General features: G+C 44.4%; 1 protein-coding gene across 1 annotated transcript in view; it reads right to left on the reverse strand.

The window, feature by feature from the left end:
- LOC145401975 (maltase-glucoamylase-like) overlaps nt 1-27,311 on the reverse strand; it is a 261,779-nt gene that overhangs the window by 77,973 nt on the left and 156,495 nt on the right. The window contains exons 34-35 of the mRNA XM_080274078.1: nt 17,198-17,327; nt 10,874-11,007 (exon numbers count right to left, since the gene is read on the reverse strand). Coding sequence (XP_080130204.1) covers nt 10,874-11,007; nt 17,198-17,327 — 264 coding nt within the window. The remainder of the gene's footprint in view (nt 1-10,873; nt 11,008-17,197; nt 17,328-27,311) is intronic.

Here is a 27,311-nt window from a genome sequence, read left to right on the forward strand (position 1 = left end):
GAACTTGTGGAGAAAGAACCAGAAACAATTTCCTTAATTTCCTCTGGGAAGGAAAGGTTCACCATAACTGTTGGAAAGAAAGGGTTATCTGGATAGAACCCGGAGTCCAGAGGCCCGGCCAACGACCCAAGTAGGGATCAAGCTCCAAGCATGCACTCCCTACCCCACCCAAGAAGGGATAGTAACCCCTTGTGGGAGAGAAAAATCTCCCAGCACGACGATGGGCCACCGGCTATTGACTGACAGTTCTACCACTAAGCAACAGCATCCCCAGATCCGAAAGCTACATCTCAGCAGCAGTTTCGCCTCTGTAGAGGTCCACCTCCACAGAGGTCCACACACTGGGGTGGTGCCGAACCACCATGATCCCTACAATTGGCTAGACCAATAGCCCATGGGCACACTCTAATCCTTCCTGTAGCAACTTACTAAAGAATCTGATGAATGTGGAAAATTCCACTCTATTCAAAGCCAAAGACAGAATAGAGAGGATAGGAAAAAATGAATAAAGAAGCTACAGTAGAAGAAAAGAGCCTTGGAAAATTAACTGAGGCAGCGACATGGACCCAGGGAGAGGGGAGAAGGAAGAGCAGCTTGGAGAAGCAAGTGTGATATCCACCTAGCAACCAAACTTCCGCACACCGTGGAGTTCATTAAGTACCCTGCCATGGCTCCCCTACACATCAGGTCCCAATCGAAGTTTCCGAAGCCCCCCCCCCCCCCCGACAACAACGAGCAAGAAAACGGGGGGTCATAATTTATTTAACAGTTCAACTGATGGTTTTGATATTTCATTCTCTGCTTCCTTCAGTATGCGCGGAAATATTTTATTTGGCCCCAGTGTTTTCATCACTTTTAAGTTTAGTGATGGCAAGTCGTACATCCTTCTTACTGACAGTAATGTTGCTAGTTATGTTGCAGTCGTCTAAGAACAGGAAAAGCTGCAGGAACAGAATCTGTATTTTTGGCTGTAAATAGGGACAATACGCCGATAAATACATACGCACATTTACGTTAAATAATCATTTGTACTAGTGTTCCTCGCAAGCTTTTTTTTTTTCTTAAGGATATGATAAAATGTTATTATAAAGAAAACACTAGGCTTACCACACAATATTGTAAGGCCAGCATGAATATAATATTTCGTCACTGGAATTCAAGGTCTTAATGAAAATGTCCTTCACAATAAGTATATTAATACATTATTACTGTTAAAACAATGGCTGCCACAATATAATGAAGGTAGCTAAATGAAATTAAACAGCGACAACAGTTTACCATCCTGCTCTGCCGCAACCACCCACAGCAGGCCGGTGACCAGTCCAGTCAGGGTGACCGACTGTTCCATTCCACAATCAAGGTGACCGCCTGTTCCAGTCCATATTACCTAGACATAAGATACATTTCTATATTGAAACTAAATTTATTAGTTAGCGACCTCATTATGTCACTCATAATACAGAGAATGTTACTGTTAGGCGTAAGGCTAGCAGATTAAACCCTGCTTGAGCCCTCTAGAACAGTGATACAGCTCTATGCACTATTACTATTACAGCTTGTCTGATGTGCAACAGGGAACATTTGGTGGAAAGAAATATCAATAATTTTCCAAACGATGAAATATAAACACTAACTCATTACTTTTACGAGTAGTTACATGTGTCGGATGAAAGTTATGTAAAGGCAAAACTAAAGTGATTGTTTTATCATCCCACAACCTTTCATCTTAAAACTTGTCTCACTAAAAATAAATTCGAGATATGGTTCCCATGCATGTGGTTCATGATATTTTTGGCTGTTCATGAATAAAATTACCATATCCATTGATATTACTCCCATTCCAGTCACCAGAACCAATAATTCCCTTAATGTGTGAAAATCAGCTGTCTTGTTGTAAGGCACTTTCTCATAACTACACTTGATAAAGTCATCACAAACTTTATGGTTGAATATGACCATACACTGATCACAAGTGATAAACTTTCCCCCCCACCCTAAAACTGCAAACTTTTTTTTTTTTTTTTTTAATACAAGGAAGAAAAAAATAAAGCTAGAGACCCGCAAGATAGTTTCCTTAACGAAAAATGAAAACAAGATAACAGACAGGCAAATTCAAGATCCTTTCATTTCGATACGCCAAAACACACTGCATCTGAAGAACTGGAGGTCACCGGCAGTAGGAAATACAGACAGAGGAAGACAGTTCCAGAGCTGGCCTGTTGCATACATGAAGGACTCGGAGTAACGGTTAACTCTTGCATTAGTGAGATGAACAGAAAAGGGATGATAATTTGCTATATGCTAGACGGGTGCTACGCATCCTCCATAGTAGTGGAGGGATGCAAGCAGACAGGTCAGAGGAGCAGTAACCATTGCAGTGGCGATAGAAAAGAGATAAGATGCAACAGTAATGGCGAAGAGAGAGAGGTTGTTGCAGAGAGGAAGTAAAAGGAGTAGAGTTAATGAGACGAAAAGACTTTGACTCCAACTTCTTGAGATGGACTGTATGTGGGGCGTCTCCCCATATGTGAGAGTTGTACTCGGCACAGAGACGAATTAGGCCCCTGTATAAAGTAAACAACTGTGCAGGGATAAAGAAGGCACGGAATCAGCTTAGCACAACTAATCTCTTAGAAGCAGATTATGCATGAGAGGTATTATTATGATCCATCGAAGATAAATTCCGAGAAAATGAAACTCCAAGTATGTTCAAAGATGATGCAGATTTGAGGTGGATATTGTTAAAAATTAAAGGAAACTCCTGCGGAAGATTTTGAAGAGTTGCAAAATGTAAGAACTGAGTTTTTGATGCATTAAAAATTATATGACTACTTTTACCCCAATGAGCGATATGAGTCAGACATTCGTTGTGCCTTAGTCTCATCCCTTGTTTATTGAAATAATTGCTGAGATGGATGCTGTGAGAACGAATGTCAAGGTAATAAGGTGCAGTGATCGGCATATGAGTGAATAGGGTTAGATGCACAGCTCAAAAGGTCATTGATGAATAGAAGGGAGAGGGTTGGTGATGGGACAGAGCTCTAAGAAACGCCACACTCATAGCTCTAGAAGAACGGTGGCCGTCTACAACAGCAGCTATAGAACGACCAGAGAGGAAGCTATCGATCAAGGCACAGATAGAAGGACAGAAACATCAAGAGGGCAGTTTGGAAATGAAAGATGTATGACATACTCGATCGAAAACCACTGAGATGCTAAGTGCAATGGCAAAGCTTTCGTCAAAGTCGCGATAGGAGGATGAGAATATTGCCAGTGGAGCATCCCTGGGGGAATCCATACTGACGATCGGAAGAAGGTTGTGATAGGAAAGGCACTTTAAAAATATTTTATATGAATTGATTCAAAAACTTTAGGAATGCAGGAGGTTACAACGATCAGGCGATAGTTAGAGGACTGGGAATAGTCCCCCTTCTTTGCGACAGGCTGAATAACAGCATACTTCCAACAAGAACGAAAAGTACAAGTTGACAGACTAAGGTGAAAGAGTTTACTTAGGAAGGACGTAAGTGCAGAAGCACAGTTCTCGAGGACAACAGGAGGGATCCTATAGGCTCATATGCTTTGCTAATATTGAGGCCAGTGATGGCAGAAAGTACATCAAGAGAAGAAATTTTAATGTCAGCCATGAGGAAGTCAGACGAGGGAAATGATGGAGGAACAACACTAGAATCGTCTAAGGTGAAACTGAAAGAGAAAGTCTGAGCGAAGAGTTCTGCCTTATCAGTAGAAGAAATTGCCACAGAGCCATCAAAGCAAAAAAGAGGAGGGAAGGATGATGAAGTTGTTTGAAAGGTTTTCGGCAAGGTGCCAGAAGGAGTGGGAAAAACTTCAGTTGGAGAGTTCAGAGCATTTAGAAAGAATTAAATTATTTTCAGCAGTGTGAAGAACACACTTATCACGATTCCGGGCAGAAACATATGAGAGATGCTAATCAGGTGTGGATTGGCTCCAGTACCTCTTTTAGGCCTTTTTTTTGTGGACATCACAGCCAGTATCAAGTAGAGCCAGGATTCCGGGAGCTTGAATGGTGAGTGAATGGAAACGCGTGGCCCATTGGATTAGGCAAATCTGGGCTGTCTGGACGTTGCTACTCCTCATCCTGCCCTAGGGTGGGACAGGAGGTCCTGAGGATGATAATGATCTGAACAAGTGTGATTAAACCTTTTTTTTTTTTTTTTGCATTAGTCACAGGATAAGGGAAAGGAATATATGCTTATATGCCAGAGAGAATAACCTCCGTAATGCGTGAGGCGCAATCATATGGCTCACGGCCATGGACTCAAAAATCATCCCAAGGAAAATCAGAGTACTGCTTGAGGGTCTACCAATCAGCAGCTCCAAAGAGCCACTGCCATTGCTTCTTGGAAATGTCCTCAGGCCTTACTGGAGCGATAGGACAGGTTAAGGTGATAAGGCTGTGATCAGAGGAGTCCAATGGAGAGAAAAGACTAACAGCATAAAACAAAGGGATTTGTTGTAAGGATGAGGTCAAGTTCGTTGGAACTCTCACCAAGGCAGGGTTGCGTACACGTTGCTCTAGGTCATTAAGGAGAAAAAAGATGTAGTAATATTCATTAGGTGGATCAGTGAAATGAGAGGAGAGCCAAAGGTGGTGCTGAAAATGAAAATCGCCCAAAATAGAGAAATCAGAAAATGAAGTTGATAGGATGTGTTCTGTCTTAGAAGTAAGATAGTCAAGGAATTTTTCATTGTCAGTAAAATGAGGGGATAGGTACACAGCACAGATATATTTAGTCAGAGAATGGCAGGATAGCTGAAGCCAGGGAATAGAGTTTTCAGAAAATTCAAGTTCAGGAACTCGAGAGCAAGATATATTGTTGCGTACATATACACAACTGCCACCTTTGGCTTTGAAGTGAGTATAGAGAAAGTAGGAGGATACAGAAATGAGTCTACTGTCAGTCACCTCAGACAGCCGTCTCTCGGTCAGGAAGAGAAGGTGAAGTTAAGAGGAAGGGAGATGGTGTTCAACAGAAAAAAAATTAGAGGAAAGGGCACGAATGTTGCAGATATGAAGAGGAAGTGAGTCAGACAGTGGTTCCAAGCATCTCTCTTGCCCGTCGCCGGGAGAGGGGCGGATGGTAGAGGCTATTATGTTCCCCCCCTCCCCTGGCACTCTGAGGCTGGGAATTGAGATGCCATTTTTTTTTTTCTTAATTTTGAATAGGAAATGTGGTATGTGATGTGCATGTAGTTTGATGTTGACTGTTAGAAGAACTTGCAAAGGAGAGTATGCTTGCCTACTCTTTGTGTTACTGAAACACTGAAAAAAGTTCAGCAGAGGGGATTGGTCAGAAATTAATTCCAAGGGGTTACTACGGTAGTAAGTTTTCCGATGTGGCCAAAACCAAATCAAATACACTACCTCCTCGTGCTGGACGGTCTACCGGCGGAGAAAATTAACATTTTTGCAAGTTAGTGTACAAGTCAAACATGTGTGTGAGGAAAGGACTTCTACCCATTTCAAAATAGATACATTATTAAAATATCCAAAGATTACAGTATTTAGGGTGGTACATGCGGTGGCTGAATCGGTAGAGAGGCGGCCTGCAGTCCTAATGGACCCAGGATTGAATCCTGGCTGGGGCAGGGAACAGTTTAAGGATTTGAATTTCCTAAAAGTGGACTTTCCTGATCTACCAGATGTCCCGCCGACATGTCATAAAAGTACCCCCGCTAATACCAATACACCAGTCCTGTATGAGACAGTCCTAGCATGTATTCAAAATGAACGGTGGGTGTTAGCGCCGAAGTGGTGACATGTGGAGATGTAGGAGGACTACTGGGCCTTGGGATAGGTGACTGCCCCCAAGAAATAGGCCATGAGCCTTTGCCCAGAGTCGGACACGTAAAAAAAAAAAAAAAAAAAAAACATATTTCAATAGTTTGGTTGTACATTATTGTCAGCGTTACTGGATTGTGTTGGTGAACGATTAATCATCCGTCCTCGTCCCGGAGGGGCTCGGGTACGATTATTGTTTTCGCTCGGTTTGTCTGTGTGTTTGTTTGTTTGTTTGTTTGTCTGTCTGTTAACTTTATGCGAAAACTACTGGTGGTATTTTGACTAAAATTACAGGGATGATCGGCTGTGACCTTCTGATCACCTGAATAAATATGGGGCCAGATTGGGCCCAGGCCTCGGCTGTAGGCCCAAAAAATGTTTTTTTAAATCGTTTTCTCGACATAAATCCTTTCAAATTCGTCATATCGACATGAAACCAAAGTTTAAAGGTGCATCTTTTAAATCGACATCCTACAGCATGCCTCATTACATCAGGGGGGTCACCCCCAGTTAGCGGTAGGGGGGGTCAGTGTCAGGTGGAGCGGGCTTAAAATTTCTATCTGTCTATTGCCAGACGCCTTAATCCCTTTTTATACGGGGTGGCCACAACCAAATCGCCTCCACGTCGCCCTGTTCCCCGCCATTTCACTGCCCTGCTCCCAACTCACACACCCCTCTCTCATATACCTCTCCACTCCATCCCTTCATCTCATCCTTGGCCTCCCTTTCCCTCTCTCCCCCTCCACTTCACTCACATACACTCTCCTCGTCAATCTCTCACTCTCCATCCTCTCCACATGGCACCGCTTCTTGTTACGTAATACTTTATTACAGGATTCATTTCTAAACTGGATATAAATACTGCCAATGTTACTGACAGAAGGCTTAGAGATTATGACTGGATGAAGGCCTACTTAACATACAATAGTACACCAAGCCTGCTCTATTATTTCTTTCACTACTGAAGATATTACGTCCAGATATGTTGTACTCTGATTAAAAATAAATTACACTGTTCAGTAATGAGCCATGATTCTTTTATGCCTATTACACTGCAATCTTCAGCAAGAACATAAGCCTCTAAATAAAAAAAATTATTCCATAAGCTACACAAGCAAAGCCATAATGTGCTTGCCTCCATTGGTCTGTCTAAAGTTTATGACGTCTATAATGACTCGTCTATAGACCTCGTATGGTGAGTGATTTTTCGCCAGAAGTAAACGAACTGCTTCATTAAACAGACGACCGAGACGAACAGAACCAAGCAAGTGTAAGTAGAGACAATCATGTGGAAATAGAGACCGCTGCTTATACAAGTTATTCCTGGTGTCAATGAACTCAGTACCCTTCCGTAAATAAAGTGACGATGCGATTATTCAACATGAAGGCCTTGCAACAAAAGACATTGCTTGCAGCGATCCCGGGGAGTACACCTAAAATTAGAACGTTATTGGTGTTTGTATTGTAACACTGACTCACCAGAAACTTGTTCGTGAGCTCTTCAGACCGGGTTCGCACTACATCATTAGTTCCAATGTGGCTGATGATAAGATTTTTGTTTTTTTCCGCAAGCCGTAACAGTGTCCACAGCTTCAGTTACATCATCAATCCCAGTACCCATAATACAACATCGCTTTCTTTTACTTAGTGCTCTGCCGCAAAATTCCACAAGCTGACCACGAATAATAGTCCCACATCAGTCGAACCTCATGGGTATCTTCTTCAGCATCAGCTAGAATCTGAAATTTAGTACGTGTGGTGATGGTGACAGGTATGATGTGTCGTGTCCTTGTCACCCTCATACCATTTCGCACTGGCTGGAGCTCATCCTTTTCAGCAGGGGGTTGATTAGATTTAGCAGCAGGGGACCACGTTATCAATGTCACCTTGGGCAGCACCAGCCCTTTACCAAAAGGTGTTGCTCCGCTACTCACTGTGTGAGAAGGATGGGTGTGTGGGGGAACATTTATATGGAGGGACAGGCGTGTGAGGGTTTACAAATTTATGAGGGGGTAGGCGTAGGTCAGGTATGAAGGGTAACAGCTACAAAATGGAAGGCACAACTCAACCATATCTGAAGCAATATGTGCGGGAAGGATGTAGTTCATGGTTAAGACAAAGATGGGACAAGTATGGACCAAGAATGAGAGGATTTTAAGAAATGTGTGATACAAGTAAAGAGCATGTGTGAGACAAGTGTTTTTCAAACAAGTGTGCAACAAGTATGGGACAAGAACAAGAGAACTTTAGGAATATGTGGCGCATTCACCGTCACTACTCGTAATTTCTTCACACCGTATGGATACTGTGTCAGAACCAATGAGATTCTCCTGAACTACTGAACAATAATGCAATAACATGGAATCTTCCTTCATTAGTATGAAACCCCAGGAACACAAAGGAATTATCGACGGGAGCCGTATACCAGGCCTGACCTGTGCCCCTCCTGACCTGAACTGTTGCCCTTTAGAAATGACCAATAATCCTGGCCCAACGACCTGACTTGACCAAACCTTTGTGCTGTAAGCCTTATGTCCCTCCAGACCTAATCTATGCCCGTCCTAGTCTCACCTTCGCCATTCATGACCTTATCTATGCCCTCTCTGACCTAGCCGATGCCCCTCCTGGCTTGACCTGAGCCCTCCTGGCTTGACTATGTTCCTCCTAATTCCCGAGGGCAAAGCTGATGGTCTGAGAGGGCTTGAGCCGGGAGAACAGTTTTCGTCCGTCCATCCGCCTGACAACGCTTAGGCTACCGGTCACAGTCAGACTGATTCTAAGGACTGAGGTGTGATTTTTTTTTTTTTTTCATTTTTACAAGAATATAATCATGGTGGTCGGTAGTGGCGACCATCATCCACTCACTTGATGTGGAGCTGCCAATTTCTTCCTTCACCTTTATCATTCTTTTTCTGTGTCTGCCCTTCTCTCTTCCTATTTCTCACCATCATCCACTCACTTGATGTGGAGCTGCCAATTTCTTCCTTCACCTTTATCATTCTTTTTCTGTGTCTGCCCTTCTCTCTTCCTATTTCTCACCATCATCCACTCACTTGATGTGGAGCTGCCAATTTCTTCCTTCACCTTTATCATTCTTTTTCTGTGTCTGCCTTCTCTCTTCCTATTTCTTACCATCATTCATTCGCTTGATGTAGTGCTCCCTACTTCTCTCTTCACGTCTATCATCTTTTTTTCTGCGTCTGCCCTCCTCTCCTCCTATTTCTCACCATCATCCGTTCACTTGATTTAGTGTTGCTTACTTCTTTCATCACGTTTATCATCCTTTTTGTGTCTGCCCTCCTCTCTCCCTATTTTTCCCATTTTTCCCGTCACTTTTTATTACTCTTCTTTTCTTTTCAGGCGGCTTACATTGAATGACAAGCCTAATGGTTTCCTGTAAGCAAGGAAACCATTTACAACGCTGGGGGGGTAACCATATAACCAACCTATACGTGTTCCCTAAGTGTCAACAACTGGGTTGGTGGAGGGTTAGTGCCCTCCCCGTAAAACAACTAACTCAGACACAAACGGCCACCCCTTAAGGAATTATGGCGTCTGAGTATAAATAGATAGATAATCATGTCATTAATATAATTGGAAATGACGTACAAAATGCAGTAAATTATTCCAGCATCACAATTTTCATACAGTGCACCAGATTCCGGCAAATTGCAAAAAAACTTAAATGTCTGCCTGTGTCGTTTACTCATAAGGTCATGGAGACAAGCGCAGATGTAGGTATGAGGTAAGAACTTCTGTGGCAAAGGTAAGTAGGTAAACAGGGAGGTAGGTGGGGAGATAGGTAAGAAGCTGGGTTGGCAGAGAGGTTGCAGGGATGTTGGTAGAGTTGCAGGTGGGCAAGGGGACAAGTGAGAAGTCGAGTGAGTGGGTAGGTAGGTAGGTAGGTAGGTAGGTAGGTAGGCAGGTAGGTAGGTAGGTAGGTAGATAGGCAAGTAGGTAGGTAGGTAGGTAGGTAGGTAGGTAGGCAGGCAGGTAGGTAGGTAAGTAGGTAGGTAGGTAGGTAGGTAGGCAGGTAGGTAGGTAGGTAGGTAGGTAGGTCAGTAGGTAGGTAGGTAGGTAGGCATGAACGAAGGAAGGTAAGCAAGGAGACTGGCAGAGGAGTATGTAGGGGAGTAGCCGGGGATGTAAGTAGGGAGGCAGAGAGATGGACAAGGAGGTAGTAGGTAGAGAGATAGGTAGATATAGTAGATAAGCAGGTAGATAGGTAAGTAGGTAGGCAAGGGAGGAAGTAGACAGGGATTTGGTAGGGAGGTACGCAAGGCTGGGAAGTCGGCAGGGAGGTAGGCAGGCAGTGTGGCACGTACAGATTCAGGTGGGTAGGTAGGTAGGTAAGTAGGGAGGTAGGTAGAAATGTAGGTAGACAGGATAGCAGGTAGAAAGGCGAGTGGGTGTGTTGCTAGGTAGGCACGGAGACAGGTAAGGATGTAGCCAGGAATGTAGGTAGGCAGGGTGGTATAAGGAGGTACGGTAGGTAGACAGGGAAATAGTGACAAGCAAAAAGAAGTGCAAGTTAATCTTTTCTATTCTAAAGGAATAATTTTCAGCCTACTACCTCCCGCTTAAAGGATTACATTGTCTATCAGAGTGGGCTGCAAATCCTGTAATCACTGGGTAACGAAGAATCCGCTGTACACGGTAAGGATTCTACAAGCCTTCGTCTTCGGGACCCCAGCCTGGGAATGCGTAGTTAGTATCTGATCTGCGCCCCTCTTAACCTGGTGCCCCCCCCATGACCTGACGCAACTTGACCTAACTACCTGACGACCTGGCCGAAGTGCATAACATGACGTAACCTGACGTGACTTATGACCCTCCTAAATTGAGCTATGCCTTCAAGAAATAACTATGCCCATATAGATTTGATATGTGCCCCACTTGACCTGATGTGACAACCAAACTTTATTCTAAAGAGACAAAATTTGTTTCACTTGATCGAATGACCTAACCTGACATGACCTTACTTATGCCTCTCCTGATCTCACGTATGCCCTCCTGAGTTAGGCCCCGCCTGACCTGACCTGACCTGACCTGTGATGGAGTGCGCCATGTCGGTCCAGTTGGACCTGTTGTCGCCAAGCCAATGCCCAGACCACTGGCCGCTGCCTGGGAAGGTAGACCGAGTCACCACCAGACCGCGCTGCCCAGTAACAATCTGCACCACTCTGTGGTAGACAGACAGATACTGTATATCAGAGGGTCCCAAACGGAGAAGAATATCCCCCTGAGGGAAAATTTGGACATTCCAGGGGGAAGGGAGGCATAAAGATATAAGGCCAAAACTGACACAGTAACTTTTGTATTGTACTTTTGGTTATAGATTTTGTTTATTTTATGGTCAAATGCTTTTTTTGGCTTTAAATCTGCCTTTTTTAAGAGTAAAGTTAGAATTTTTGTCGTCAAATAATTAGCATGCTATATAAAAGTACAAAATCTCTTGAATATTCCCAAAACTCTGTAAAAATATGTATAATATATACGCTAGTTTCCTTCAGGTTACAAGTTAAAAAGCACCGCTAAATGGGGAGAACAACTCTAGAGTCTAGAATTATTTAAGATTAAATTTCCCAAAGGGGTGGGGGAATTCCCCATTTTGAGAGTAGGAGGAGATCATCAAAGATATTCTCGCAAATATGGAGAATGACCAGCAAAATTTAGGAACCTCTGCTGTAGACAGACAGACAGATACGTAGGTAGGTAAGTAGGCAGATAGGTAGATAGGCAGGTAGGTAAGTAGACAGGTAGACAGACAGACAGATAGGTAGGTAGACAGACATAGATCTAGACAGATAAAGATGAATAAATACACAAATGGATGGATGGATGGATGAATGGATGAATGAATAAATGGATGGATAGACTTGTAGGTAAGTAGGTAAGTAGGAAAGCAGATAGGAAGGTAAGAGTAAGTAGGCTGCCAGGGAGGTAAGTACCGCCCAAAATGATAGTTTGTAAATTTTTCGGCCTGGTATTTTGGTAATCACGTGATGGCAACACTCACGCCTCGTTGAAATTCAAGGGGATCGAAGTAGGGCGGGTGTTGCCATCAAGTGATCACCATAATATTGTGCCAGAACCTGACCGAGAAAGGTGCAATCTTTTGTTTGTGATTGTACAGCAAGTAAGCGGGGTATGAGAGAGAGAGAGAGAGAGAGAGAGAGAGAGAGAGAGAGAGAGAGAGAGAGAGAGAGAGAGAGAGAGACAGACAGACAGACAGACAGACAGAAACAGACAGACAGACAGGCGGACACAAAGTCAGAGACAGAGAGACAGACAGACAGACAGAGACGGAGACAGACAGACAGAAAGAGACAAACAGGGACATACAAAAAGACTAACAGAAATATAGACAGAGAGACAGGCAAAGACAGAGAGACAGAGCCAGACAGAGAGAGTGACAGACAAACAGACAGACAGACAGACAAAGACAAAGAGATAGAGAAACAGATAGACAGAAGGAGGTGAGATCATGGGTACAGGCAATATAAGGAAAACTAAAACGGGCCGAACAGGGTAGTACTCCCGAGGGGAATGGGAATGCTGGTGATAGGGAGAGCTGGAGCTCCTGTTTCACTAGCTATCTAACCATCCCCCTTTGCTGACCTTTTCAGTGTGACAGTAACATGGAGAGTAGACCAGCATACTCTCCCAAACATTTCCTCTAACTATCTATGCACTACACCACATGCACTTTACATTTCACACAACGTATCCCACTACGTTACAGGGGTTGGCGCCAGCAAGGGCATGCGGCCAGAAAACTTTGCCCCCGCTACCTAGTGGCGGACTTCTGGGGGGAGGCGTGGCAGGGGTTCCGCCGGCATAGATCATGGGTCCAGAGCGAGATGGGGCTCGGGCCTGTGCTAGAGGGTACAGGGCATTGCGGTTCCCAGGCTGCCGCTTCCGCCCAATAGAGAGGGGGCCCGAACCTGGGAGTAGCGTCCCAGGAGGCTGCCCTATCAGTGGGTGTATAATGGCGGGATAGTTGCAGTGCCAAGACGCGCTTGGAGGGTGTCCCTGCAGCTGTCCTGGCAGGGTGCCCCGAGGCCACTACCACAGCCACTGGTAAGCTGGTGGGCTAGGGGTCCCAGATCCATTGCCTGGACCTGGGATTGTGCGGTGAGTGGGACCTGTGCTGTGTCTGTCCCCATTTATTAATACTGAAGATGACAAAACAAAAAAGGTTTCAAAGCAAGCCTGAGGACAGTAAATCACCCATGGGGATGAGGGTGGGTTCATGGAATGTGGGAAGTTTGAGGGGAAGAGCAGGGGAAGTCGTTGAGGCATTCAGTAGGAGGTGGGTGGACGTGGCATGTTTGCAGGAAGTCCAGTACAGGGGTGGATCAGCCAGAAAGATTGTTGGGAAGGACTGTTGCTATAAGTTGTTTTGGCAGGGGAGGACAGACGGATATGGAGGTGTTGGTGTGATGGTTGCGAAGAAATGGGTGGAATGTGTTATGAATGTTTTGAGAGTAAGCGATAGGATATTGGTTGTGAAAATTCTGTTGGGAAGAAAGATAGCTGTGATTATATCGGCATATGCTCCACAGGCAGGATTGGATGAATCAGAGAAAGATAGATTTTGGGATGATTTAATACGTGTAGTGGGTGGTATGCGGGATGATGAGATAGTGATTTTGGGAGGGGACTTAAATGGTCATGTAGGTGAAGCAGCACAAGGTTATGAAGGAGTGCATGGGGGATGTGCATATGGTCTAAGGAATGCAGACGGGAAAAGGATACTCGAGTTTGGGGAGGCAACGGACATGATTGTGTGCAACACATATTTTAGGAAAAGAGACAGTAGGTTAATTACGTATGAGTCTGGGGGAAATAGCAGTCAGATAGATTATTTTCTGGTTAGGAGGGCCGATAGGAGGTTAGTGAGGGATGTTAAAGTTATAGGAAGTGAGGAGTGTGTGCAGCAGCACAAACTATTGATTTGTGATATGGTGCTTAAAGAACAAGTGATGAAAAAGAGGACTTATGTACCTAGGAGGAAAATATGGAAGCTGAAAAACCAAGTAGTAAGGGATGCCTTCTATAGCGAGTTGAGGAGAGTGGTGGCTGAACAGGGAGCTGTAGACAGAGGCGTTAATGAACAGTACAGAGCCCTCAAGAACAATTTCTTGAGAGTTACTGATGTAACATGCGGCTGGACAAGAGGACCACCAAGACATAAAGTAACTTGGTGGTGGGATGAGGGTGTAGAAGCTGCAATTAAGGAGAAAAGAAGGGTTTTCCGGGAATGGAAGAAGGGTGGTAGCAAAGAGGAATATTTGGCTGCCAAGCGTAGGGCTAGGAGAGAGGTATACAGGGCAAAGTCTGAGTCACAGAGACAATTACTTGATAACCTAAATCATGGGGAAAGGAAAAATATATTTAGGGTGGCAGGTCAGGTGAGGAGGGATAATCGGGATATCATAGGTGAGCAGTGTGTGAAGAATGATGAAGGAAGGGTAGTGGTGAACAGTGAGGATATTAAAGATGCATGGAGAGAGCATTATAACCGGTTGTTGAATGAGGAGTTTGACTGGGACAGGGAAGGTTTGGAGCCAGCAGATCCAGTGTCTGGCCCTTGGCCTTTGATTGATACTGCTACTGTGAGTGAGGCAATAGGCAGGATGAGGGTGGGGAAGGCAGTAGGTGTGTCTGGGTTGACTGCCGAAATGTTGAAGGCCTCAGGCGATATAGGGGTGAGTTTAGTCACTGACCTGATAAATAGGATTATTTATGAGTGTGTTGTCCCAGATGATTGGCTGAAGAGTGTAATTGTAAATGTGTATAAAGGGAAGGGTGATGCCCTGGAAAGAGGGAATTATAGAGGTATAAAGCTTTTAGATCAGATAATGAAGGTAATGGAGAGAGTTTTAGAAGGTATGATTAGAGAAAGAGTGAATATTGATGAGATGCAGTTTGGGTTTATGCCAGGTAGGGGGACCACTGATGCCATATTCATTGTTCGACAGCTTCAGGAAAAATATATTGGTAGGAGACGGGATCTTTATTTTGTTTTTGTTAATTTGGAAAAGGCCTTTGACAGAGTCCCTAGAGAGGTGGTGAAGTGGGCAATGAGAAAGCTTGGCTTGGAGGAGTGGCTGGTTAGGGTGGTTATGGCCATGTATGTGGGTGCTCACACCCAGGTGAGAGTGAATGGAGATTTGAGTGATGAGTTTTCCGTGAATGTTGGTGTGCATCAGGGGTCAGTCTTGAGTCCCATGTTGTTTATCATGGTACTTGAAGCCCTTTCACGTGACTTTAGAAACGGACTCCCGTGGGAGTTGTTGTATGCTGATGATTTGGTGTTGATTGCAGAGAATGAAAGGGAGGCGGAGGAAAGGTTTAGGAAGTGGAGAGATGGTATGGGGCAAAAGGGTTTAAGGGTAAATGCAGATAAAACAAAAGTGATGATATCTAGGGTTGGTGGCGGTACTGTCAAAGACGAGGGAGAGTGGCCATGTGCAGTTTGCCACAAGGGCGTGGGAAGTAATTCCATCTTGTGCGGTGTGTGTGATAAATGGGTGCATAAGAGATGTAGTGGTATCAGAGGTAGACTGCGAGATAATGCTGATTTTGTGTGTAAGGCGTGCCGGGGTGAGCAGTGGAGATCGTCAGACGTGAAAGGATTGAACTTGCTGGTGAATCTCTTGAGTGTGTGGAAGAGTTTTGTTATTTAGGAGACATGTTGTGTGCTGGAGGTGGGGCTGGAGCTAGCTCTGTAGCTAGGGTGAGAAGTGGTTGGAAGAAGTTCAGGGAGCTCTTGCCTCTCCTGACATTGAGGGGGCTCTCCCTACGTGCTAAGGGGTCTTTGTATGCAGCGTGTGTTAGGAGTGTAATGCTGTATGGCAGTGAGACCTGGGCAGGAGGAAGACATTCGCCGGCTCAGACGTACAGAAATGACAATGATTAGGTGGATGTGCAGTGCGTCCCTGCGTCCAAGGCCTGGAGGGGCTGGGTTTACAATGGAAGAGTTGAGAGGTAGGATGGGACTGGAGTGTATTGGTGTTGTGATGAGGAGAGGTAGATTGAGGTGATTTGGACATGTGGAGAGGATGGGGGATGATAATTGGGTGAGGAAGGTGAGAAGTGTTAATATTGGGGGTGGGGTTATGAGGGGTAGACCGAGAAAGACATGGGACGAGGTCATTAAGTGTGACCTTAGGGTTAAGGGACTGAACAGGGAGGCTGCAATGGATCGTGCAGCGTGGAGAGCCGCCATTAGGTGACCAAGGCCGACACATGCAAGCATGTTGGAGCCTTTAAAAACGAAAACGAAAACGAAAACGCACTATGAGCGGTGTTCTTTAAGCTCAATAAAGTCATCTGCTGGTGATATGAACAGAATAAATAAGATGGCCGTTTACTAAAGGGGAAGGTTTAAGGGAGAGATAGTGTCCAGACTTATCGAATATACTGTATCTTACACGAGATGCAAGACAGCCACGAGAGCTAGTTCGATTTCGTTGCTGCTGTTGTTCAAAAAAAAAAAAAAATCATTTTATTAACTAAATAACTAAGCGAACTTCAGGATTTAAGAACAGGATGGAGAGATGGAATTTGCAGATTTGGGTTGGACTGGGTGGAACAGACTAACAGCCAATACAATAGACCAGAGTGGGGAAAGATGAGACAAGACTTCGCCCTACAGTAGACTAACTTGTGCTGTTGCTCATGATGTGTTTGATGCAGAAAGATAAATACAAAGCAAACCTATCTTTGAGTCGTCTCTTTCTGTGCCCACCAGTCCAAAGGTCTATCTATCTATATACCTAGGCTGCTTCCCCCAAGGAAAGGGAGGTAGCCGAGACAGGACGACACACTCCCCATTTACTCATCCATTCAAATACATTCATTCGCATCTTAGCCCCAAGGGGAGAACGGACAGATCCTCACCGCACCACACCGCACAAGGGTCAACTGCGCAATGCAATCAGTGACATCCGCAGCAGGGCCCGACAGCAGAGCTGGTTTACCCCTGCCACATCATAACAGACCCATCCCCTTACCCGCACCTGACCTGACTAGCTGATCCGACCAAATGCGGGAGAATATCCCCTCAGGGCTGCGTCATCACTTATTCATTCACAATTTCTCTCCATTTATTTCTGTCATGCACAGCCACTCTTCCTTGCTCAACAGACATCCCTCTCGCATCCAGTGCTCCAAAGGTACAGACTGATAAAAATATTCATAAACACTGAGGCAAACAGTCTGACATAAGTGGATAAGCATAGACCAGTTAAATTTCAGTTAAAATAAATTTATGTATATCGACTGAATTGTGGGTTTAGGATCATGGGAGGGGAAGTTCTGCGAAGTTCACTTCCCTTGTAAACACAGAGACAGCCTTCATACCTATATGTTGGCTCAGTCTGTGCCCATCCGTATAGGTTGTGGACGTCATAGTGGGTGAAGTTACCATCTTGGGCTGACAGGCACAGAGTCTTGTCGCTCATGCGGTGTGAAGGACCTGCAGCTGCCGCCTCTGTAAGGGTGTATGACGTAAGAATTTTTTCAAAAAGTAACCTGGAAAGATGCAAAAAGTTTTCTTTCCAGAGAAATATCAATTAACTGAGCCAACATCCAGATCCGTTTCGAAATACATGGACACATTGCCTGTAAAAGACTGTCGGGGTTTGGTTAAAAGTACAGGGAGCCAGTGGAACAAAGCTCCTGAGCTGACCATTACAGTTTACCGAAAAGGTAAAGGGGGATTTTATGCTTCGGTCGTTCTTAGCCTATGGGTGTTCTGCTGATGAATATGGAACACTGAGTGTAAGTGCATCCTTATTTATAAGTCTTGTGAAATTTCCTGACAACATATATGACATTGTTTAGAACATAAAAGTATTAGGAACTTCTTCATAATGCTCCAAGTTTCTATCAAAATAAATAAATCTGAGAAGACATTATTTCTTGTCTAACTGCTATTCAGTTTAATATAATAATAATTACCGTCTGCTTTGTCTTTGTACTGAGGTAAATGAAAATAACCTCTTCGAAGGAGCACTGCCTTGCCCTGAGAAAGACGCTCGTGCATCCCAGTGATCAGCGAAGCTGGTGTATACTGGTTAGGTACAACTGTACTGGACAATTTCACTGTTAGGGATCAGTTGTAAAGTGTTCCCCCTCAGAGTAACCACCTGAACCGATTCGGTAAGATTTACTGGGTCAAACTTCCTTTCCAAGCCACTGTGACAGGTTCTTCCAAGTCATATCCAGCAGTGACGGAGTAGCTGACCGTGGCGGGTACCAGACTTGTTCCAGAACATGTGGTGCTAAGGATCTCTGGGGAAGAAAAGCTAATCTCATTCGGAACTTAAATATTGGGACTTATAATGTCCAAAACCTTGTTGCTAGATTTTCTGTTCTTCTTGAAGTACTGAGATAGGTCTTACTGAGGTTAGAAGATCAGGTGGTCACGTACTGTACTACAGAGATACACATGAAAGTAAGTATCATGGTGCAGGATTTCTGACCAATAAATACATAAATGACAATACTGAAGAATTCTCTGGGAAAAACGAGAAAGCTGCATGTCTAATAATAAAACTGGACAAGACATGCAAGATAAATGTAACCCAGGTCTACACTATGGTGAATGAACAAAAACTCACCTGACAAAAGTATTCTGAACAAAAACTCACCGGGCAGAAATTCATCGACTAAGTGCAGATGACAAAAAGCTCACCATAAAAATGTTCATTAGCATCTCTTATTAGGAATGGTTTAGGAAGGTACAGTATGCAGTTTTTGATGGACAACCCCCTTCTCATCCACCATTCTGTACAGTTACTGATAATATTAGGAAAGATGACACCCTAGCCAACTAAATGGTGTCGCATGTAAGGAGAGAGCAACCTCCAAGTAAATGAGTAATGGAAAAAATATGTGGCTTTTAGAAACGTTTAAAGAACCTATTCAAAGATTTATTCATTGGCAGAAACTCGACAGGAATGTTCCTGAGAGCTGTTGGACACTGCTTCCATTTCTAAATACCTTAGTATCTGAAATGATACGACTTTTTCATAAAGGGTTAATTTTATACTTCCAAGCCCCCCCACACAGTGCCTTTGGAGGGCACTGCAGGTGGGGGCTTGGAATGTTCTAAGCCATGCAAAGGATGATCGACTGCCTTTGTTATCATGAAAGTTGGAGCGACTGGGGGGTCGGCATAGCTGGACTCTCTGAAGTGAGGCGACCTTGGCATGGTGAGATCATTAGTGATGGTTACAGGTACTACTGGTCTGGCTGTGATGATGGTGCCCATCTTAGGGGTGTCACATTGACAGTTGCTGTTCACTTCATCTCTTGTTTCAACCGTGTTACTCCGGTTGATGAACGTATAATGTTGGTTAGACTGAAGCACTCCTTGGGCTTCATCTCTCTTATTGCAGTGTACACTCTAACTGAGATGAGTGATCTTGAAGAAAAAGAGCTATTCTAAACCAAACTTGACTCTTTTGTGGAACAGGGCCCCTCGCAGAATACACACCTGGTCTTCAGCGACTTTAGTGCAGATACTGGCACTGACAGGGAGGACTTTAGGGACTGGGTAGTCCTAATGGCTCTGGAACCAGGAATGCCAATAGCTCTTACCTTCTGAATTTCGCCAAATCACGTAAGTAAATAATTGTTGGATCCTGGTTCCAGGAGCCAAATATTCACCAATGGACTTTGTATCCCAATACCGTAAGTTGCTAAGGAGATTGATCACATTCTTGTTAGAACTCACTGGAGGATCCTTCAGAAATGAAGGGTTTTCAGGGGTGCAGAGTTCTTTGCTACTGATCCCAGGCTTGTTGTTGCTACTCTAAGGCTACAAATCAAAACTGAGAGATTCTCAAGATGCCATCAATCTTGAGAAACTCAGGGATGAGGAGTACAGTATGCAGTGGCAGTCTCAGATCGGTTTGAAGTGTTCAACGCTGCTGAGGATCCTGTTGAACGATGGGATACCTTTAAGCATGCTACCCTGCCAGCAGCTGATGAGTGTACTGGAGACTGCCCGAGATCAAGGAGAGGATTCATCTCGCAGGGGACGCTGACCACAACTGAGGAGGAAAGAGGATTAATCCCCTGAGATAGACGTTATCAGATCATATAGCCCTGCTAGGGTGACGGGAGAGCCCTATCCCTCCCAGCACGGCAGTCACCAGGGCGGGGGGCGAACTCTCGACCTCACAGTCTCAAGCCCGACACCCTACCAATGAGCTACCGCGCTCCCCCCAACAACTGCGGAGAGTTGTGCTGCCAGACTGGCTGATGATCGGGAACAGCACAGACTTCTGTCTTGACAGGAAATAGTTTCACTGAGAAGGGACAAGGAGAGGTATGTCAGGGAAAACACTGAGGACATGGAGTACAATTTTAATGCAAATGACCTTGACTCACCTACCAAGCCCTAGAAAAAGCTCCACTCCAGATTCACCTCTCAGGTAAACTGTTCAGACAGCAGATGGACGACTCGTGTTGGGGGCAAGTGAGTATGGAGCTCATTCAGCTAAGCAGTACTTTGAGCAGCTGTATATGGCTGAACCTCCCAGTGGAGAGCTTCTGTTAGATGTGTGCAGCAACTGACTGCTGTCCCACCAACTGAGGCAGTCATGCCTTCTCTAGATAAGATCAAGAAGGTAGTGGCAATGTTTAAAAGTGGTAGAGCAGCTGGTGTTTGTGACATCCCAGCAGAACTGATCAAAGCTGGGGGTGAAGCGTATCTGAGACCATTTGCTAAAGTTTCAGAGGCCTAAGTAAAATGGATTCACGCCCAAGAAGTCTACTGCTGACCGTATCCTAGCTCTTCGAGTTCTTGTGGAATGCCATCTTGAGTTTCAACAAGGTCTGCTAGCAGCCAATGTGGACCTCAAGAAGGAAATTGACTCAGTAAATCGGGAGGTACTACAGGAACTTCTTGGACTCTATGTGATCTCCCCATGGATAATCTGACTGATTGTTGGCTTGTCCTCAAATGCTGAGAGTGCTGTAAAGTGTGTGAGGGGGGGTGGGAACATCCAACTTCTACCCAGTAAGTTTTGGTGTATGATAGGGAAGTGTTCTTGCCCCCACACTTTTCGACACATGTATGGACTGGGTACTGAACCGGGCTGTGAGTCAGTCACCTTGGGGTATCAATTGGCAATTTCAGGGTTACCGACCTTGACTTTGCTGATGATGCTGTTATCCTAGCAGAGTAACTGGAGACACTACTGAGTGCCCTCAAGGAATTTAATGAGAATGAGAAGCTATTGGGATTAAAAGTCTCTTGGACCAAGACCAAGGTCCAGGCATTTGATGGCTTGTTGGATGAAGCAGTTCAGTCTGTCCAAGCATGTGATGAGGGTATAGAAGTCTTGGAAAGATTCACTTATCTTGGTAGTGTGGTCCAAAACAACAGTAGATCAGACAATGAGATCTCTTGCCATACTGGTCTGACCTATGGGGTTATGGATTTACTCAGTTCAAATATTTGGTGCTGTCGTTTTTTGTGTAGAACGACGAAAATTCGCATCTTCAAGACGCTGGTACTCCGTGTTTTACTTTATGGCTGTGAGACGTAGACACTAAGCAGTGACTTGAAGCTGCAAATTGACTCCTCTGATACTGTCATTGCAGGATCAAGGGATATCGCTGGTACAACCGGGTGCATAACGGGCGACTACTCCGTGAGACTGAATCAAGGCCTATTACCCACATAACATGTCAACGCCAACTCCAGCTATATGGGCACGTGGCCTGCTTTCCTGAGGCTGATCCTGCTCTGAATGAGTTAACCCAGGGTGGAGGAGGCCAAGGGGAAGACCACGTAACTCATGGCTGGATCAGGTCGATCACTCCTGTCGGGAGATACTTAGAGGAGGAAGAACAGCTGCCTGGAGGGTTGCAAAGAGGGACCCGCGTGGGTGGAGTCAGAAGGTGAATGAAGCTATGCGCCCCGCGGTCTTTGCCCTTTCTTGACTGATTGTTTGTATTTTACGAACTACAGCATTCAGTGCTACCATGTTACAAATGTTACGAATGATGCTCTTCTCTGCATCTTTTACAAACAGTTTAGTAATGAAATGGTTAGGTCTGAGCTAAAATTTATTGTCTAACTACACATTTGTTTTATCAAAACTGTAAATGAAACTGGATCCAGTGGGCTTTTGTCCTCATGCGTTTTTAATCAGTGAGTTTTTGTCCAGTGGGTTAATGTCCAGTGAATTTTGTTCTACCACCCTATGTTCAAGCATTAGCTAATTTCGACAAAGAAACTTTTTTTTCTAGATTTAGAGAAAACTATGAAAAAGCACAAAACTCCGTAAACATTTATGAAAATTTGGTCAAGTGGAGAGAACAGAGACTGAAAGGCTGACCATAAATCCTTCACCTGCACTTGGCGAAGACTTTCGTTCTTTTGCAGCCTAATTCCCATAGCTCAGTGGCATAATACAGCATTACTATACCCCTGCATTCTTACCATAGTACTTTGTGAGTAGCACCATAATCTAGTGTTAATCTCTTGCTATAGCCCGGCATTCAAGATGAAGAACTGGTAATTTTCCGCCTACACAATGTTTTTTAACAGCTTTTATTGACTGATCGTAAAGATACCATTGTATTAAAGGCCCGTCTGATGGCAACTGTACATCTTGGAAAAGTTGTGGGTAATGAAAACGAAGAACTCGGCAAATGGGCAATGGGCTGAGAGTCTATGTGTTGCAGCGTGTCGGTGGCCTAAGGGAAGAATACTGAAACTATATTACCGGTTCTTCCCGTATACTGACATTGCGTGTATTTCATACAAGAATGTATTAACACAGTTCCCCCCAGTTCTGCTTTTAAAGGCAGCTTCCGTTTTCGAGCAATACTTTTCAATCCAGAGATATTACTCCTTAATTTCGTGGTACCGTAGATTCAATAGTGTGTCTCCTCTAACGAGATCCATCCAGTCCAGTACAAACAAACAGATCTGCCTCACTGTTCTAAACTTGAACCGTGCTGTAAACGCAAAACTGGAGGACCTGTAAAAGAAGTATACGGATAAGGAAGAAGTGCCAGGAAGTCTCTCTACCCGACGAAGTGACTTATCAACGACTACTAGATCGTTTTACTATGATCACTTGGCATTCTGATTCCTTCCCTACGTTCCTTCCCCCTATTTTTCTCCTCCACAATTTTTTCCTTTCCTCTCTTCTCCTCCTCCTCTTTGGTTCTTCCCTCTTTCTCTAGTTTTTTCCTTTCTGCTCTACAATTTCTTCCTCTTTGTCCTGTATTCTCCTCTCATTCCTCTGTTTTTAACCTCTTTCCTCCATCTCCCCGCTTCTTCCCTCCCTCCCATCCACTTTTTCCCTCTTTCTTCCTTCTGCTCGTTTCCTCCCTCTTTCCTTCGCCTCTTCCTCTTTCCTCATTCCCTATGCTTCATTCCTCGTTCTTCGTTTCCTCCACTTCTCATCCACTCTCATTACTTAAATTTTTCACTCTCTTCCCATCTCTCTTCCCCTCCGTCCCGTCCTAACCCCTCTCCTTCTCTCTCCTCCCTCACTGTCTCTTTCCTATCTTTCCCTTCATATCTTCACTCTTCTTTTTCAATCTGTCTTCCTTTTCTTGCTTCCGTTCTTCTCTGCTGCCTTCTTTTTTGCTCCTTTCTTTCTCTTCTCTCTTTTTTTCCCTACCTTTTTCCCTTCCTTCCTTCCTTCTTCCATATTTCCTTCCTCCTTTACATGCTTTCTCTTCTTCTTTTCCTTCCCTCTGTCCCTCTCGTTAATCCTTTATCCTTTCTTCTTTCCTACCCCCATTCATTCATCTTTCCTGCTTTCTCTCCATCCTTCCCTCCTTCTTCATTTCTCCATTTTTATACGTTTCTCTTTCCTCCAAATTCTCAGTTCTACATTCCTTCCTTCCTGTCATCTTCTTATTCATCCTCTCCCTTCTCATTTCCTACTTCCATCCTTTTTTTCCTTCCCATTCCCCTCTCCCTTTCCTTTCCTCTGTTTTCCCTTCCCTTCCTTCCTTCCATCTATCCTTCCTTTCCTCCCATCCTTCCTTCCTTCCATCTCTTATTTTCTTTCTCCTCTCCTTCATTCCTTCGTTCCCTCCATCTCTCATTTCTTTTCCTTCTCTCTCTCTCTCTCTCTCTCTCTGACAATTCTTTCTCTACATCTCGCCACTCTTCTCTCCCCTCCTCCTGTTTCCCTCCCCTCTCCCTCCCCTCGTGACATACAGAAGGCCATCCAGAGTGACAGGTCGATTTTTACCTCCCGTTTTTTCCTCCTTTCTTTTCCTTTTCCCCCCCATTAGCTCCCTCTCTCTTCCGTTTTTCCTCCATCTCTTCTTCCTTCCCTTCTTTTCTCTCTCCTTCTCTAGCTCCTTCCTGTTCCTCCCTCCCTCGTTTCCTCTCTTTCCTCCTCTTCCCTGCCTCTCTACTTCCGTCTCTCCTTAGTTTCCTCCTCTCTCCCATTTTCTTTGTCTTCCTTGCTTCTTTTTCTTTTCTGGTTCTCTCTCTCTCTCTCTCTCTCTCTCTCTCTCTCTCTCTCTCCCTCCTCTTCTACTCCTTATTCCCCCTCCTCCACCTCTCGCTCTCTCTCCCTCTCTCTCTCTCTCTCTCTCTCTCTCTCTCTCTCTCTCTCCCTCCTCTTCTACTCCTTATTCCCCCTCCTCCACCTCTCTCTCTCTCTCTCTCTCTCTCTCTCTCTCTCTCTCTCTCTCTCTCTCTCTCTCTCTCTCTCTCTCTCCCTCCTCTTCTACTCCTCCTTCCCCCTCCTCCACCTCTTTCCTTTTTTTCTTTCCCTTTTCCCTGCCCTCCTTCCTCTCCTCCCTCTTTCCTTCCCTCTCTAATTCCATCCTCCTCTTCCGTTTTTCCTCCCTCCCTTCCCCTTTCCCCTCTTCTCTCCTTTCATCAGTCTTTTAATTTCTATCTCCAGTCATTTCACTCTCCTCTTTCCCCTTCTCCCTCTCTCTTTTTCCTTTCCTTTCCCGTTTCATTTCCTCTCTCCCTCTTTTTTCTCTCTTTCCTCCCTTCTTATCCATTTTCCTCCCTCCTTCCTTTCTTCTTTCCTTTCACAACTCTTTATATTTTCTTCATTTCACTCTTCCTTATCCCTCCCTTGTTTCTCTTTTCCGTTTTCCCCTCCTTCCATTCATCTTTTCCTTTCCCCTCCCTTATTCTGTCCTCGGCGTTTCAAAGCAGACTATCGAAGTGTAAAGACCAAGCGAATATTAGAAGTGTCGATTGGGCATAAAGGAACACTACTTTTTACTATGTCTTCCTCTTAATTCCATCGTCTACTTAAATAAATATACAAGTATGTAAGGAAGTCAAAATGATTAATTAATTAATTCATTCATTCATTAATTAAATGAACAAATAAACTGCTCAAAGTTAGGTGTGTACATGAGGTGGTGGTGGTCAGGTGTTTGGGAATTACATCTACCACTCGAAAGGACGAGGTTCGACCTCGGGTTGAGACAGAGAACAGTTTGATTGGAATTTCGTTGTAGCAAAATTGATTGCTTTTCCACAAGAATCACCGATATGCAAAGATTTCATTCACCTTGAGCATGGAAGCAATAGATGGCTAGCCTATACCTAACCTCTCCAGTTAGAACAGTGTGTCCTCAACTAAACTGCTGAATGCAGTCGTTAAATGGAAGCAAGAATGTAATATAAAAAGCATGCCCGCACTAAAGGGGATAACATGAATATCTGACATAACAGGATAAAATATAGACCTGCTTCATATGGCTTCGAACCATGCAATAAAGTATTTCATTATTCCTCAATATGGAGAGAGAGAGAGAGAGAGAGAGAGAGAGAGAGAGAGAGAGAGAGAGAGAGTAGTATGTGTAAATAATGTGAGTGTGAAATAGATCAGACAAATTCGAAGGCTTTAATAATGAGTCAGATTTTGTGTGCTTCCTACTTCACTGGGCACTGTGTTGACACTCTCCTATTTTAGTGCTTTCATACCCCTGTTTCTGGATCCTGCTCATCCCGTTCATCAGCTGATAGAAAATAGGCACAAATGATGGTGGTGGTGGTAGAGGTGGTGGTGGTGACAATGGACGATAAATGATGGATAAAAAGTCATGGGTGGCGATGGTGATATGATTATGACGTTGGTGATGGAGTACAATCATGACGACAATAATGACGATGATTAGGATGACGAAGGTGATAATGATGATGATGATGATGATGATGACTACGATGCTGACAATGGACAGGATGGCAATTATTACAGTGATAAAATAAAAGCTACTGATTCGCGTTCCGAAGTTTCGCGTCGTTTGTGTCAGAAAATTTAGCGAGAAAATAAGTGATACCCTTATCCTTCAGCGTTTATCCCACCATGAGGGAGTGAGCCGAGACTAATTTGTTACCTTGCTGTTAGCCGTCAAACTTCTAACTTTTCCAATACTGCCTAATTTCCCAGTGGCACCCAAGCCATGTGGAGCGAATGGAGAATGAAAGACTGTGAAAGTATGAGGCGGTTGGGAGGAGAAGAGGGAGGCCGAGAACGAAGTGAATAGATTGGGTGAGAGCTTAAGTGAAAGACCATCTAGAAAAGAATATGAAAAGGAGGTGGTTGGGAGGAGGAGAAGGAAAGGGAGACCTAGAACGAGGTGGAGAGATAAGAAGACTGACTGGTTGATTGTGTGACAGTGTGAGGTAGTTGGAAGGAGGCGAAAGAGAGGGAAGTAGAGATCGAGGTGGAGAGCTAAGGTGTCGAAGTATGATAGGAAGACTGACTAGGAGAGTGTATGAGAACGAAACAGTCGAGATATGAAGGAGAGGGAAATCGAAAAGAAGTTATGGACAGCTGAGGAGCGATAATACGCAAGGGTGGGCGGTGGGTGATGGGAAGAGGAATCGTTCTTGAGTGGGTACAGACACGCCTAGAAAACCTTTTGTACAGACCACCACTCACAGGATGTAATGTCATGCAATACATGGACGGAAGTCATATACAGATCTTCTCCCTCCCTGGTCAATAAACAGTGATCTCTACAGCACAAGGGTCTTTGCAGCAGCCCTTCCTTGGCGATTTATTTTCCATAGCACACATCTGCATTTTTTCGTGTGTGATTTGTCTTCTTAACTCCTTCAGTACGGTGACGTCATTAGTATTATTTCTTGATGCCGCCAGATGATTTCATTCATCTGAAAGAAAGACCTCTTGTACTGAAGGCGTAATAGGAGTCCGGTTCTCGTCCCCTTTACTACGAGGTGTTTGGTAAACTGAATGAGATCATCCGTCGGTGGCAAAAACGAAGTACAAAAAACGTCACAGTAATAAAAGGATTAGTATCACCATAGTTTGAACCAGTAACATGTATCACCCTAGTCTGAATCAGTAACACACCAGAGAGTACTGACATTCTGAGGATACAACACAATGCTCGAGTTGTTCTGACCATGAGAAGGTTAATGGTGACCGTACTACTATGCTCTGGCTCCTGTAACTTACTCCCACTTAAACAGGATCGTCTG

Source organism: Coenobita brevimanus, chromosome 57 (assembly GCF_032717465.1).
Source record: "Coenobita brevimanus isolate Jiangsu-jjx chromosome 57, ASM3271746v2, whole genome shotgun sequence".
NCBI lineage: Eukaryota > Metazoa > Arthropoda > Malacostraca > Decapoda > Coenobitidae > Coenobita > Coenobita brevimanus.